General features: G+C 44.0%; 1 protein-coding gene across 6 annotated transcripts in view; it reads right to left on the reverse strand.

Annotated features, from left to right (window-relative positions):
- LEKR1 (leucine, glutamate and lysine rich 1) overlaps positions 1 to 13916 on the reverse strand; it is a 47333-nt gene that overhangs the window by 1400 nt on the left and 32017 nt on the right. For 3 of the 6 annotated variants that reach the window (XM_032446597.1, XM_032446596.1, XM_032446593.1), the window contains exons 7-14: positions 13014 to 13091; positions 12533 to 12736; positions 10759 to 10852; positions 8077 to 8229; positions 7030 to 7329; positions 3707 to 5098; positions 3523 to 3626; positions 176 to 414 (exon numbers count right to left, since the gene is read on the reverse strand). In XM_032446597.1, coding sequence (XP_032302488.1) covers positions 4760 to 5098; positions 7030 to 7329; positions 8077 to 8229; positions 10759 to 10852; positions 12533 to 12736; positions 13014 to 13091 — 1168 coding nt within the window. In that variant the 3' untranslated portion in view covers positions 176 to 414; positions 3523 to 3626; positions 3707 to 4759. Of the gene's footprint in view, positions 1 to 175; positions 415 to 1705; positions 1791 to 3522; positions 3627 to 3706; positions 5099 to 7029; positions 7330 to 8076; positions 8230 to 10758; positions 10853 to 12532; positions 12737 to 13013; positions 13092 to 13916 lie in introns of all 6 variants that reach the window. The other 3 variants (XM_032446595.1, XM_032446594.1, XM_032446598.1) reach the window with 3 other exon arrangements.

A 13916-nucleotide genomic window follows, 5' to 3' on the forward strand; every position in this document is an offset into this window, starting at 1 on the left:
TACAAAAGGAGCCAGCCCTCAAGTTGGCCATGGTTGTAGTTGTGCTGAGAGCAAGATGCTTCCACAATCATCCCAAAGAATCCCCTTAGAAGAGCACACCTGCCCCACCTTGTCACTATATGCTTCATTATCTCCTTTTGTACTTTGCCCAGAGGTTGTTTGCATCATTACAGACCTTTCACACGCGCTGCTGGCCTCAGATGGCAGATGGTTTCTTTGCATGCACCCTAATGGCTCCTGATGCTCCCATTGATGAGCTCCTTGGAAGGCTCAGAGCAGCACACAGCTACCGCACCCTGCAGGGCTGCAGGCAGCAAGGAATGGAAAGTGAAATGTCCCGGGTCTGCTGCGCGCAGCTGTGCTTCTGCTGGGATTCCAAACCATCACTGCTGCCGGTCCGTATCCTTGTCAGAACTGAAAAGGAAAAAACCCAGCCCTAAGAAATGAGCATCCAGTCTGTGCAAACAGGAAACCTGAAACACAGAACATTTGGAAATAACAGGTTTGTCTAAAGGAAGCAGTTCCTGTAAATTTATGGGATTGAGGAACCAGCAACAACGGGTTTTACAGGCTAAAATGAATCCATGTCATCACTGAAGTTCCTGACATTCAGAAATTAATGGATTCTGGGGAGATACCGAAACAAACATGGCTTCCAAAGCAGCCGGCAGTGCTCCACAACCTGATCAACACATAAGTGCAGCACAGGAGGGAAGAGGTGCCAGCAATGCTGTGACACAAGAGGTGACAGCTCAGCTGGGGCTGCGCTGCAGCTCGGAGTGGATGCTCACACCTGAGTCATTTCCTCCTGCCGTGGGACAGGCACCGTGCCCAGAACAGCTCCTGCACCAACACATCGTTCAGTTCCAGATTCTGTTGGGTGCACGGCAGAGAGCACAGAGCAGACATCTGATCAATACGCCTGTTTGTTCACGATCCCTATTTCACAAGCAGACCAAGTGCTGCACAGGGATCAGATGAACAGCTTCTGCTGCTCAGCATTTGCCCTGTTTGAAAGCTGCCCTGCACATAGAGCAGGGCTGGATTTCAACCTGTCGCTTACTGCGGCCTGTAGTGCAAGGAGCAAAGCACACGGTGTGACAAGGCAACAGCACAAAGCCTGACACATAGAGGGAGGTATGGTGAGGACCTTCAGTATGAAGGCAAAGAACAAAGGCAATGCATACAACACAACCACTGCTTACAGAGCCTGACAACAGCATCATTTCCCAGCAAACCCAGCACAGCACACATTGCTCACCCCATTGCAGCACGCATTGCTCACCCCAAGCTCCTCTTCTGTCTCTGGACAAAAGCTCTGGAGCTCACACCAGGGACTTCCTAGAGCAATAAGCAGTGTCTGCAGTGCAAATTGTATCTTAGTACTGCCTGAAAGCAGATTTTCTTTTTTAAGTCCTTAGTGCTTTCCTAACTCTTCCACGTGAAGCACATTGTGAAGGACTGTCTGCCTAAGTTAGAGTAAAGTAAATCACAACCAGCTGCTGTGATCTGTGTATTGTGAGTTAACTTCTAAACACACGTTTGCTTTTGCCAGTGAAGCACTGACAGAACTGGGCTGGGTTTAGCTGCACGGCTACAGTGAGATCCAGCCACGTGTCACAGAAATAAGTGTTACTTCTGTGGGCTCCCCAGCCATCATCCCTTGGCTTAGTGGGGAGCAGCACAGCCACATCCTGGCACTGACCTTAACTCAGCAGCAATTCAAGGTTCCAGATGGAAAACTGCAGGAAGGTTTGTGGCTGGCTCCTGTCAGGAGATAGGAGGTGTCTCTGGAGATAGAGAGGAGCAGAAACACCCTGCTGGATCTGGCCACACTTGCTTGGAAGCGGTTTCTTTTCATTATCTGGGAGCAGTTCACAGTGCAATGCCAGATGCCCGTATTTTCCATCACACAAATTGTATTTCCGGTGTTAAAACCTCTTCAGCATTAATCTTTTACAACATCCTTTTTATTATCCTATCCAAATTAATTCTGTACTATGCTTTGAGGATGAAAAAAGCCACATAAGTGCTAAGCGTGTTTGGTTCCATTGCTTCACGCCACTACAGCTGCATACAGAGTTCGCCCTTTCATTAGGGGAATAAACTCAAATAACAACAGCAATTAAAGACATGACCCAACACCAACTTTTCATTCTGTAAATAAATGTTTAATCAAATGGAAATGAAGACATGCAGCTTTTTTTGGAGGCAGGAAATTTCCCTGATCTCATTCTCACACTTTCTTTTGCATTAAGGGTGGGCAGTGCTTTCTGCAGCACGCTGCAGGCTTTATAGGGAGCTATAAAACACCAGGAGCCAAAACAAGAACTTAAAGAGAAGAATCTCTCACAGCACAACCACTTCTTTAAACGAAAGACCGCCTGCTCTGAGCTCTGCTCCCAACCCTGCTGCACACCCTGGACATTTATCCTGCTATACAACATGGCAGCTGCTAACACAGTCAGTGCTTTATGGAAAGATTCAGAACTCCACTCTAAACCAGGCAACAACACCAGCTCTGCCAAGAGCGATGGAGCAGCCTTTGCATGAGGCCAACTCACAGCCACAGGCCACTTTCCTGCAGCCTTGAGGAGTGAAGGGATGGCTGCTTCCTGCAGGCAGCTCAGGAGCCACAGAGGCTGATTTGTTCCAACTCTGTGGTTTCCAGTATTCCCCTGTGCCGTGAGTCCTAGAGGGCAAGGTCCAGTATAAGAAAAACCCATTCATAAATGACACAGCTTCTCCAAAATGCGCCGCCTCCAGGAAGCTGCATTTCCTGAAAGGTGGGGATGGGATCGGCTGCCTGCCCTCTCCTTGGCACTCTGCTGCTGTGCTTCGCCCCATTACAAGAAATGCTTTGTAAAATTTCCTTGACTTTGTGAAATTATTTGTTGGTAAAAGCTGGTGACCAAGGCTTCCTAATATTAATACACTTTGTTTATTGCTCAGCAGCACGAGCTCTGGGTTTCTGCGAGCTACGGAAATGAGGGAAATCTCAGCCCCTGACTCAGCAGGGGTCCATGATTTACGCTCTCCCTCATGCTACAAACATTATTCCTGTGACTGCTCTCTTTATTTCTCATGCTGCTCCTTTCCCATAATTTATGAACATACAGCCCTTCCTTAGAGAGCTGCTGCAGGACACAACCAGCAGCCAGGAGCCAGGCAAGATGGGCCAGCACCATGCAGAGCTGGGCATTCTGTGCACAGGAACAGAGCCAGGGTGGCTGCTAGCCCAGCTCTGCTCTCTGCTTTAAGTACAGAGGCATCACTGCGTGCACCCCTGCAGGAGGCAGGTAAATGCCCCCTGCTTCTTCAATACAAAAAATCCAGCATTAAACTCTCGATTACACCAACTGTCACAAGGTTCACCCTCACGTCTGTTCCATAGTGGTCTGAGCAAGTAAAGCAATAATGAATGGGCTGCACAATTTAAATGTTCTCTAAGTCTGTAAAATAAAACTGAGGTTCACCTAAGAGTTCTACTTAAAATCAACACAATGGTGCTCCGGAACTCACCATTTTAAGAGCTGCCTCAATGAAGGTCTGCTACCTCAGCACAGGAAGGCCGCAGGTGGGTAACTGAGTAACAGCTTTCAGGCTCAAAGAAGTCAGGAATTCTCCTAAACAACAACAGTAAAATGAATCATTCTTGTCTTTAAGGAAAAAAACAAAACATAAATAAGTGACCAAAGCCACTTACCTGTGACTTTGCTTCCCAGTATCTCCGCTCTGTGTAGGATTGTTTGCTGCCTCTGAATTCTTGCTGCTTTCTGAATTTGAGAATAGGGGATTTCTGAGCTTTTGGATGCACTCTGCTACCACCGAGATCAGTTAAGGTTCAGTAATGGAAATGGTCAGTAAAGGTTCAGTGGGAACAGAAGCTGAGTAAGGCAAAGTGCACCTTAAAATCCAGCCCAAGATGCTCAATCTACTGTGCTCACTTCTCCCACTGATTTTATTATGTGACCTGCATTCCCTGCTGTGCCACTGCATTCAGCAAAGCATTTCTAACTTAATCCAGTACTAAAGACATGGACTTCTGTAGTCACTTCACACACAGGGCTATCTCATCACTCAGAAATACTATAGCCAAGCTTCATGGTGCAGATACAAACATATTTGTGCTAACAAGCATCCTGCAAAGCAGCAGCTCCATGTTTCCACATGTAGAGAGAGCCCAGTCCTAAAACCCAACCAGGGGCAGACAACCTCAGTTGTCCTGTTCATGTGCTCTGACAACCCCCAGGGTGCTCCCTTCCAACTTACCCCCACTGAGTAGCTCGGGTCCATGCTGGCACTGTGGGGAAGATGGCTGCAGTCTCTGGGGTGGCTGTCCAGGCACTGGGGGCACTTTGCTCCATGAAATAATAGCACAGACCTGGTTCTATCCAAGCAAATTCATTTTGACACCAGAAGCACACAATGATATTACAAGGGACAGCACACAGAATGGGGAGATTCCAGCGAGGTGCTTTAGAGAGAGCAGCATTTGAAGTTGGCAATTGTTTTAATTACACTTCTTGAATACGTGCACCTTTTAGGGAGGCAGTTATTTTTTCATTCTCACTTTTCCCATCTTGGATAGCACTTAATTACATTCATATGCAACGGACAAATAAACATTATTGCATCAAAAATATATCAGAATGTAACTTAATTCTCAGCTGCAGAAACGCATCAAGTTCATCAGGCACCACCCGATGCCCAGGGCCAGCAGTTCCGTGGCTGACACACTGCAGAGCTTCCCCACGTGTCAGAGCTGGCTCCGCTGCCGCCTCCTGCCCGTGGTGTCCCGGCCTCTGAGAGCCGGCAAAGTGACACTGCAGGGTCTGACAGCGGGTGCCTGCACAGCTCGGGGGACACCGACGTGCCCGGAGGGATGGACGGCCCTCCCTCGGCCGGGGCGGCTGCCGTGTCCGTAATCAGCTCGCAGGGAGGTTACGCTGCCCTGAGCCGGGGAACGCGGCGATAACGGCAAGTTTCCACTGAGCTTTCTGAGTTGCAGTACTTGTTCCCTGGCTTGAGTCAAAGCCGCGGTCAGCTCGTAGCGTTCCTCGCACTCTCTGCGCACCGTTTCCTGGAGAAGAGTGTTCTGCAAACAGAAACAAACCCTCGCTCTACAAAACGCCATCAGTGAAAACACACGCCTGATAAATTCCACTGGTTGAAGGCAGGGCGCCTGGAGGGCATTGATGCACGGAAAGCCTGCAGTGCTCCCTTGCACTTTGTTTTCCCCGGGAGTTGCTCTGATGACACACACTGGCATTTACACACACATCCTCCTCTCAGGAGACAGTGGAAAATATGAGGTAAGTCAGAGGAGCTGCGCCTGGTCTCCTGCCCACCCTCCAGCACAGGGAAGGCAGGAAGCAGCAAGGTGCAGAGTCCAAGCACTGCTCTGCCACTTCACTGCAATAAGATGCTGCCAGTATTTCAGCATGGTGAACTGCCTTTTTGGTGCCTTCCCAGATGACTGAGATAAACCATTATCCACCTAGTATTTTTCACAAACTTTTCACTGTGATTACCAGCACCAAAATGATAAGCGACCAGCAGCGCTCCTTGAACAGGTAAGTGTTACACAAGCCCCCAGGTTGGTATATTACATAGAACTTCCTTGTGACAATGACTTTTCTGGTTTCCAGTTGAAATCAAAAGTCAATGAACATCAAAGAGCAACGTGACTAAGTCAGTTCATACAAGTCAGAACAGTGACAGCACTGATGCAAACAGAAAGCGGCCACTTTCCTCATTTTGCTCTGCTAAGGAAGAAGTTGCTGCTGACTGAAAGGAACAGGGCAATGGAAGGTGAGCAGCCAGGACAGTCTGTGACATGGAGCACAATGAGCAACACAGAGAATATTCCTGGCCTCAGCACCTGCACAAACATTTAGAATAAGCCTCTAGTGCTGAAAGCCTGAGCTGTGCACAGAGTCTGACCAGGAACCACCCTCAGGAGAGAACAAACAAGTACCTGAAATGCACCACATCATTAAGGGCACAGAAGGAAGATTTGGATCAACACTCAGAGTGCTCACTCTGTGAGCCATCCCCCAGCTACAGGACGGAGCAGCTGCCAACACCGCTGTCATGCCACCAACACAGCGCTACCAAACCAGGACTTCACTCATTTTGAAGTTGCATTTTCAAAGTTTATCCATTTCTTTGCCTGCCACTAATTACTTTGGACATTCCAGTCTAATCTTATCTGCAGCCCCTGACTTCACTGTTTTCATGTTTCTCATGCAGCAGTATGGCCCTCTCCCCACCCTTCCTATTATATTCCAAGCATTCAGCAAATGTTTGTGGTAAGAATATCTAGCAGTCACATTTCTCTTCATATAGTGATTCATTTTTATACATTCCTGTGCTACAGACAGTGGGTTTACTGGTGACAGGTGGGACAAAGGCCCACAAGCACAGTATGATGCAGGCAACACGCTCCCACCACAGAAGAGCAATCCCTGCCCCACACACCACACAGTACGGGGCTGAGTCCACACTCATTCCTATGCATGAAGATTTTTCTTGCTTTTGGAAATACTGGACCTCATTGTGGCTTTCCAATACTTGAAGGGAGCATATAAACATGAGGGGGAGCAGCTGCTTACAAGGGTGGATAGTGATAGGACAAGGGGGAATGGTTTTAAACCAACACAGAGGAGGTTCAGGTTGGATCTTAGGAGGAAGTTTTTCCCCCAGAGGGTGGTGATGCACTAGAACAGGTTGCCCAAGGAGGCTGTGGATGCCCCATCCCTGCAGGCATTCAAGGCCAGGCTGGATGTGGCTCTGGGCAGCCTGGGCTGCTGGTTGGTGACCCTGCACACAGCAGGGGGTTGGAGCTGGATGAGCACTGTGGGCCTTTGCAGCCCAGGCCATTCTGTGACTCCATGATTCTAAAGTTAAAGATTTTTCCTTTCTTAGAAGAGTATGGACCAAGGTCTGAGCACTCATTGAATGATTCTAGCAATCATGTGTCTCAAAGCAAGAAGAGCATGGAAGGCTCCTTGGCCACATTCCTACCTCCTCTTGCACTTGACTCAAACTGTGCATCAGCCGCGTCCTCTCCTGGGCTAATTCTTCCAGTTCATCTGACTTGTGTTTAATTTCTTTCCTCATATTATCCAGTAATGATTTGTTATTGTTCTGTTCCACCTTCAGCTGAAATTCAAGTTCAGTAATCAGCCTTTTAAGGCTCTGAATTTCTTTTTCTTTCTCTTCATCTTTCTTTGCAAGTTTGGTTTGAACATCTTGTAGCTTCTTCTCAAGAATTTCTGCCTCCATCCGTAAGCTGTCGGTGGCACTGGATATTAATTCAGGTATCTGCATGACAAATATTGGATTAGTATAAATTCAGTGTTTATCCTTAGACAGAATGAAGTATCAAACAAATAGCCTCAGGAAAAATCACAAATCCAAGCACAGAAGTCTTCAGAGACAAAAACTGTTATAAATTGTTATTTCCAGCTCATTAAAAACAGTATGATGTAATAAACTTAGCGATCCCATCTCACCACATTTCTTTGACTTCTCCACATCAAATCTTTTGAAACCCAAAAGCTGAGGCTATAGGCACCATTTTCAATTTCTAAGTAAAACTTCAAAAACTCTAGAGCTGGGTAATGGGAATGGCAAATTATGGGATGCAACAAGCCATGTAGAGGAGGGGAGCTGCTAACCGGACCTTAACACAGCGGTGATGGGTTGATGGGAAGGGATGAAGCAATGCAGATGGCTCTGTGACAACCCGCCGTGGTCTCAAGCAGCCCAAAGGCTTTCAAATCTGACCCCATTAGTTTAATAATAATTAGCAATTGCAGTCTGGGGATGTAGATAAACGATAGAGAGACAAAAGCGGAGGAAAGCAAGAACTTGCACAACTACATTTGTTACATATTAACCTGCTCAGTTTTCCAAAATTTCAGCTGTATGCTATAGACTGAGATTGGGAACAATTACTGCATCTTCAAGATGCAGGACTGCACATGGAGATTTCTTTCCTTCACATACTGTTTTCCAAAGGTTGACATCATCTACTGCCGCACACCATTTCCCTCGAGTGTTACACACCTTCTTCTGGAGCTCTTCATGATCTCTCTGATATTTTGTGATTAATTCTTGCTGCTTTTGTCTTTCAGTGTCTAGTTCTACTCTGGCTTCTTCTTTGACTTTGAGAATTGCTTCTTTGTGCCGCGCTTCACCTTTGGCCAGATCAATCTCCACCTAGAGAACAAGTGCCTGTTGCCATGCAGCCCCTCCCAGAGAACCCACTGGGAGCACCAGAAGGTGGGGAAGGAGCCCACCCGAGGAACGTCCCCACATCCAAAGACTGAATGCCAACATTATATTTCTGCAAGCTGAATTCTAATGGACTTAATTGTAGTGCGTGGAAGGAATACAAAAGGCATGTTAGACAAGCACAGAGCTGTCCTAATTACTTAAAATTATTAAAAGCTCAGAATGAGCTTAATGATAATCACCTTATTTCCTACACCAATTACGATCAAAAGTGTAACAAATTCCCTTAACCCTTCTTGGGGAAAAGATAAAAAAGATAAAAAGATAAAAGATATTGTCATTATTTTTAACATCAAAATACACACAATTCTGGGCCCTGAGCACAGACTCAAATCCCCCACCGAGACTTGGCTTACAAATCTGCATTTGTGAGACCCTCAGACTGCTGTTGTTACAATACATACAGATGTATCTTCTACATCACCAGGTATGGGAGTTTGGATTCTAACCGCAGAAAAATTTACTTGTGATATATATAATAGCACATATTGCTACCAAAGCAGGCCATATGTCGGAGGCTACTTAATTACTAACAGTAGAAAAATACATGCAGTATAAAAAATGGACTCATTTGGAAACGTACACAAACGCTTTTCATACTTAATGCTTGAATCCAGCACAGCTGATAACCACAACAGGGAAACAAATGGCAGCTGATCTGCAGAGAAAGCATAACGACTACTAATTGCTTTAAAGCTACTTATGGGCTCCTCATTCATCACTTATAAAAATCTCTCACATGTTTACATCAATTTGCCTGTTTTTCATAAAAGATATTTTTTTATCCATTACAATTCAAAGTTCTTCTACATTTAAAATACAAAAGCGGAACACCCTAAACTTTGTGCAATGGCACCCTGACCCACGGAACGATATCTGCCACATCTCTGACTTCTGACTGACGAAAACATCTTTAGAGCACTTGGCATTCAATGCATCTTAATGGCTGTGATACCAAAGATGTAATTGCTCTCTCCCACCAGCAGCAGCCTTTATCTTGTACTAATGTCAAGTTGAACAATACGTTGTGATTATGCAGACAGCGTGACCTCATTCTAAAATTATATCCTGCCACAGAGAAGGTAAGCGCTTTTTAAAGAGATGTAACAGATCTTAATTGCTGGTAGTCCAAAAATTTTCTTGAGACTAAATAAAGCTTTCAGACACGTATTACATTCTGCACGCACACACACACACAAAAAAGACATTAATTTTAGCCACCAATTAAATAAGGCTTAAAGCAGAAATGTTGGAAGTTGTTCAACACTGCATTTTTCCTTTGCAATCTTTTCCAATTTCTTCTATTGCTTTTTTGGAAAGGTGGCAGGTTACCCCAAAGCCAACACACTCACAGCTGCCTGTGGTGAGCAGCTGATCCATCCCACTGTGACACCATGACACTGCAGCCAGGTTAGCACGGAGCTCTGCACACAGCTGGGAAACCATCTGCCATCACACACTGTGACCACACGTAGGTATTTTTTAAATCAGTGGAGAATATTTTTTGACAGAAGACCTCTAACCCAAGCACACACATTAGAGGACAATTCAGGCATGCAGAACACAGTAATACCCACTGAAGACAAGGTTAGGCTTGTGAAACACTTCCAGAAAGAGGACACATATCAAGAGTCATTTAGACCTTGCACTCCTGATCTGTCGCTCTGATTTGAAGGGAAGGTAAGCAAAGTAAAGGACATCTTTCTCATCAGCTTGTTATTTCATAGAATCATCACAGTTGGAATTGACCTCCAAGACCATCAATTCCAATCAAGCCATTCCCATCATGCCGACTAGCCCATGTCTACAAGGGCAGCATGTCCATGTTTCTTAAACATCTCATATCCTAACGCCAAACCTGAGCCTCCCCAATGTGACTTGAGGCTACCACCTCTCGTCCTAACACATAGATCTGTTTTACAAATAGCCACCTTCAGTTTTGGTTCAACTTGCCAGCAAGCAGGAAAGTTCTGAATTCTCTCTACTACATCAACAGTGCACATGCTCGGTTTAGTAAAACCGTGAAGCACCTTCCATATGTATATTTCTAAGCAGATTGGTCTGGACAGAAATCCGCAGCAACATGCTCTCCTGCAGATCAAGGTCTCCATGTGGCTGTGGCACACAGCTGGGGTGGGCTGTCCACGTTCATCCCTGGGAGTTTGCACCTGGGATCTCAGCATCTGCCATCTGACATGGGCTCTTCACAAATACCCAACAGTTGGAAAGTCTGGACCAAACCTGACCATCCCCAAAGACCACAAATGCTTACACTAAATATTTCTTACATTCAGTTCCAGCCCATGTAGACAGATCACTCATTGTGCAGAAAGAACCTATTGACATGTTTGCATTTAAGGAGGGAGGTATCCGGCTGACTGTGCAGGTTCATGACAGATGACTAGGACTGAAAAAAAGAAACTGAAATTGTGCCAGCTACACATCCAGCATTACCTTCTCCCTCCAGTTATCTTCATTCCGCATCTTCTGCCTTAATGTTTCCTGCAGCTGTTCTGTTCTGTTCTGATGAGAAATCAGCATTAACTCCCTAGAAACCACAAAAACTTGTATGTAAATATGTGCTCTGCCCAGATTGGTGGCATGCCATTTTCTTGCAATTAAGTCCTTTGTGGCAAGGGCTCCTCTTTTCCTCTTTGTTTAGTATTCTGTGCAGTAAGCCCAAAGGCACAGCAATAATCACTACTTAGCATTTGCATACTGCTGTCACACATTTAATGAATGTTATATGTTGAAGAAAATACTGCAGTTAATCATTCTTCTGTATACATACATGCAAACCTCAACTATTCTTTATATTTTCAAGTCAAATTAAGAACACCGAATAATTCTATGATACTCCAAACAAACTGCTGTAGTTAACCATCTCACAGTATTACTACAATTAATTTTTAAAGCTGTAATAGCCTCAGAATTAAAACCACCAAGTGGTTGCTATTGTTGTAGTTACTGTTTGTCATGTGAGGCTTGTAGAGCAAAAGCCCTAGGGAGTTCAAATTCTTCTAACTTACATTATCAGCAATGTACCAACTGGAACAAGTCACGTAGCTGAGGTTCAAGCAGAAGGAAAATATTCTTAAATTAACTTGTAATATCTTTTCATGCACGACCCACATACAGAGCATATTCAAACTCTTAGGTATAAAAATAGCTTAATGCCTCCTGGTGTACCATCACTATCTAAGAAAATCCTTATCTTCTCTGAAAGCCACTACTCCAAATATATTTTCCCACGTCAAAACAAATAATATACTGCCACATTTTAAGCAGGAGGCAGCACTTTATTTTGCCAATGAAAGATAAGTTAATATATCAGTAACTAAAAATGTATTAGCAGGACGCTTTCAAACAGCAAAGACAAGCCTGTGAACGTTAGGGATAAACTGCATACGTAGATTATACTCAAAGCAAATAAAAATACTGTGGATTTAGGTTGATAAGTTGAGAAGTCTAAAAGAAAGGCACTCAGATACCATTCCAGGAAACAATGAGCCTCAGTAGCTCAGTGCTTCATTTTCCACATCTGAAAAATAATTATAGGGAAAAGGTTAGCTGTGTTGATAGCTGAGAACCTTTGGAATAAGATTAGACTGGTGGGGTGTTGTCCACACATTTCACTGAATACTAGATCACATCCAAAAACCTGGCGTATTGTAATATTTATAGCATTGTTACTGTTTGCAAGTTGCTAATAACGTAAGTTACAGGAATTTAAACTCTTCAGGGCTTTTTCTCTACAAGCCTCATATAACAAATAGCAGCTATAACAGCAGCAATAAATAGGTGTTTTGATTAAGCTTGAGCTGGGTTGCCCTGGGTTGCATAGCAGAGGTTTGGTGTGTTGGGTTTTTCTTCCCCTTTTTTTCCCCCTCCTTGAAGGCACATTTTGTTCTATTCAGCTTTTTGTCTATACTGCTATGATTTTAAAAGTCCATCCAATGAATTCCAGAGTCCCAGGACAGGGGCTCAGTGCTGTCAAGGCTGTCAGAGTTCTGCCTGTAGGTGCAGGCAATGACTGAGGGCAAGGGCAGGCCACAGCTGGGCATGGCGCCTCTCTCCCAGTCTGCCCACTGCCAGAGCCAAGCTCCAGTACCAGTCAGAGAGCTGAGGATCTGGCAGAGAAGGAACACTCTATATTTACAGATTTCCAAGAAGAAAACTTGGGCTGAACATACACAGCAATTATCTGTAGTGACTCAGCTCTGGTTACCTTTCTTGCTTCAACATCACCACTTCTTCCTCTGTCTGTGTGAGAAGAGCTTTAAGTGTTTCCAGTTCACTTTCTGACTGACTGGCTCTTCTTCTCAGATCTCCTTCTCTCCTCTCCTTCTCAGCCACCTCTTCCTGCAAACGTTTGCAAACTTGCTGGCAAATCAGTAGAGATTCTTCCTTTTCCTTGAGCTCTTTCGCAAGTCTACAGAAGAAATGAAAAGCAACACCACAGTTATCCTCATTCACAAACAGAAACTAAAAGATGGAAGTAAATTGTACCTGGAAAAGGAAATACCAGACAAAAAAAAAAGTATATGTTCTTCATGAAGTTAAATCTAGTGACTTTTACACAAAAAAAGAAAATGAAAACAGAAAGAAAAAAAAGAACGTATAACAGCTGCATTAAAGCCATAAATAAAACTTGCGCTCTCCTTGCTCATAAATGCATTTATACAATAAAATATAACCTCAGCATTTACCTTGACTCAGAAATTCCATTCTCATTTTTCATTTTTTTCAGTTCACTTTGACACACGTCAAGTTCTGCTGACTTCACCCTAAGAAAATTAAAAAAGAACTGTATTTATCCAAAGGTTTGACAGCCTTTACCCACACCATAACCCAAACACCATTTATTAACCCAATACCTGACCTGCACTTTCTGTTTTAGTTAAAAGACAGATAAATAAAACACTCCATTATTTCTTGCTACTCGCAGTGTAAACTCAGCCTAACCCAGGATCACACAAATTTAATTGCTGCAAACAAGAAAGTGTGATCTTGCAACACCAACCAATGTTTTAAGTGGGCTATGAATACAAAGGAACAACAATTTAATATGATAGAGGTCTGGAAAATGTGAATGTTTCCTGTAATTTTGTCATCGCTTCACCGATTAACAATCATGGTTAAGCCTCCTATTTAAACTTAAACAAATACAGAATATGTTATTTTATTACATTGCACCCATATTACATTGAAATTTTAATATTACATTGAGAAATGCTGCGCTGTTTATTTAACTCTGTTCATGAAGTCTTTTTTTCATGCTCAGTACTTGTATTACCATTAAAATACTTTGTTGCTAAGCATTCCAAATATTTGCAACCATGTTTTGATCAGTCCCTCTGAATATAGGAACTGAAAACAGAAAGTATGTATCATGAAAGATACATCCTCCTTAGAATTTCAGGAAAACATAGAAAACAACAGACAATATTTGGTCTCGAGGTTGGTTGCACTTTTGCATTGCCCTCCAGCTTCATATTTGAAACTAACATTTATTTTCACTGCTGTACTACACAGAGTGATTTTATTTCTGAATTGCACTGTGGACCTGCAATGCAGGAAAGCACTCAGCCCCAATCCCACAGCCTTTAAAA

This window comes from Coturnix japonica, chromosome 9 (assembly GCF_001577835.2).
Source record: "Coturnix japonica isolate 7356 chromosome 9, Coturnix japonica 2.1, whole genome shotgun sequence".
Classification (NCBI taxonomy): domain Eukaryota; kingdom Metazoa; phylum Chordata; class Aves; order Galliformes; family Phasianidae; genus Coturnix; species Coturnix japonica.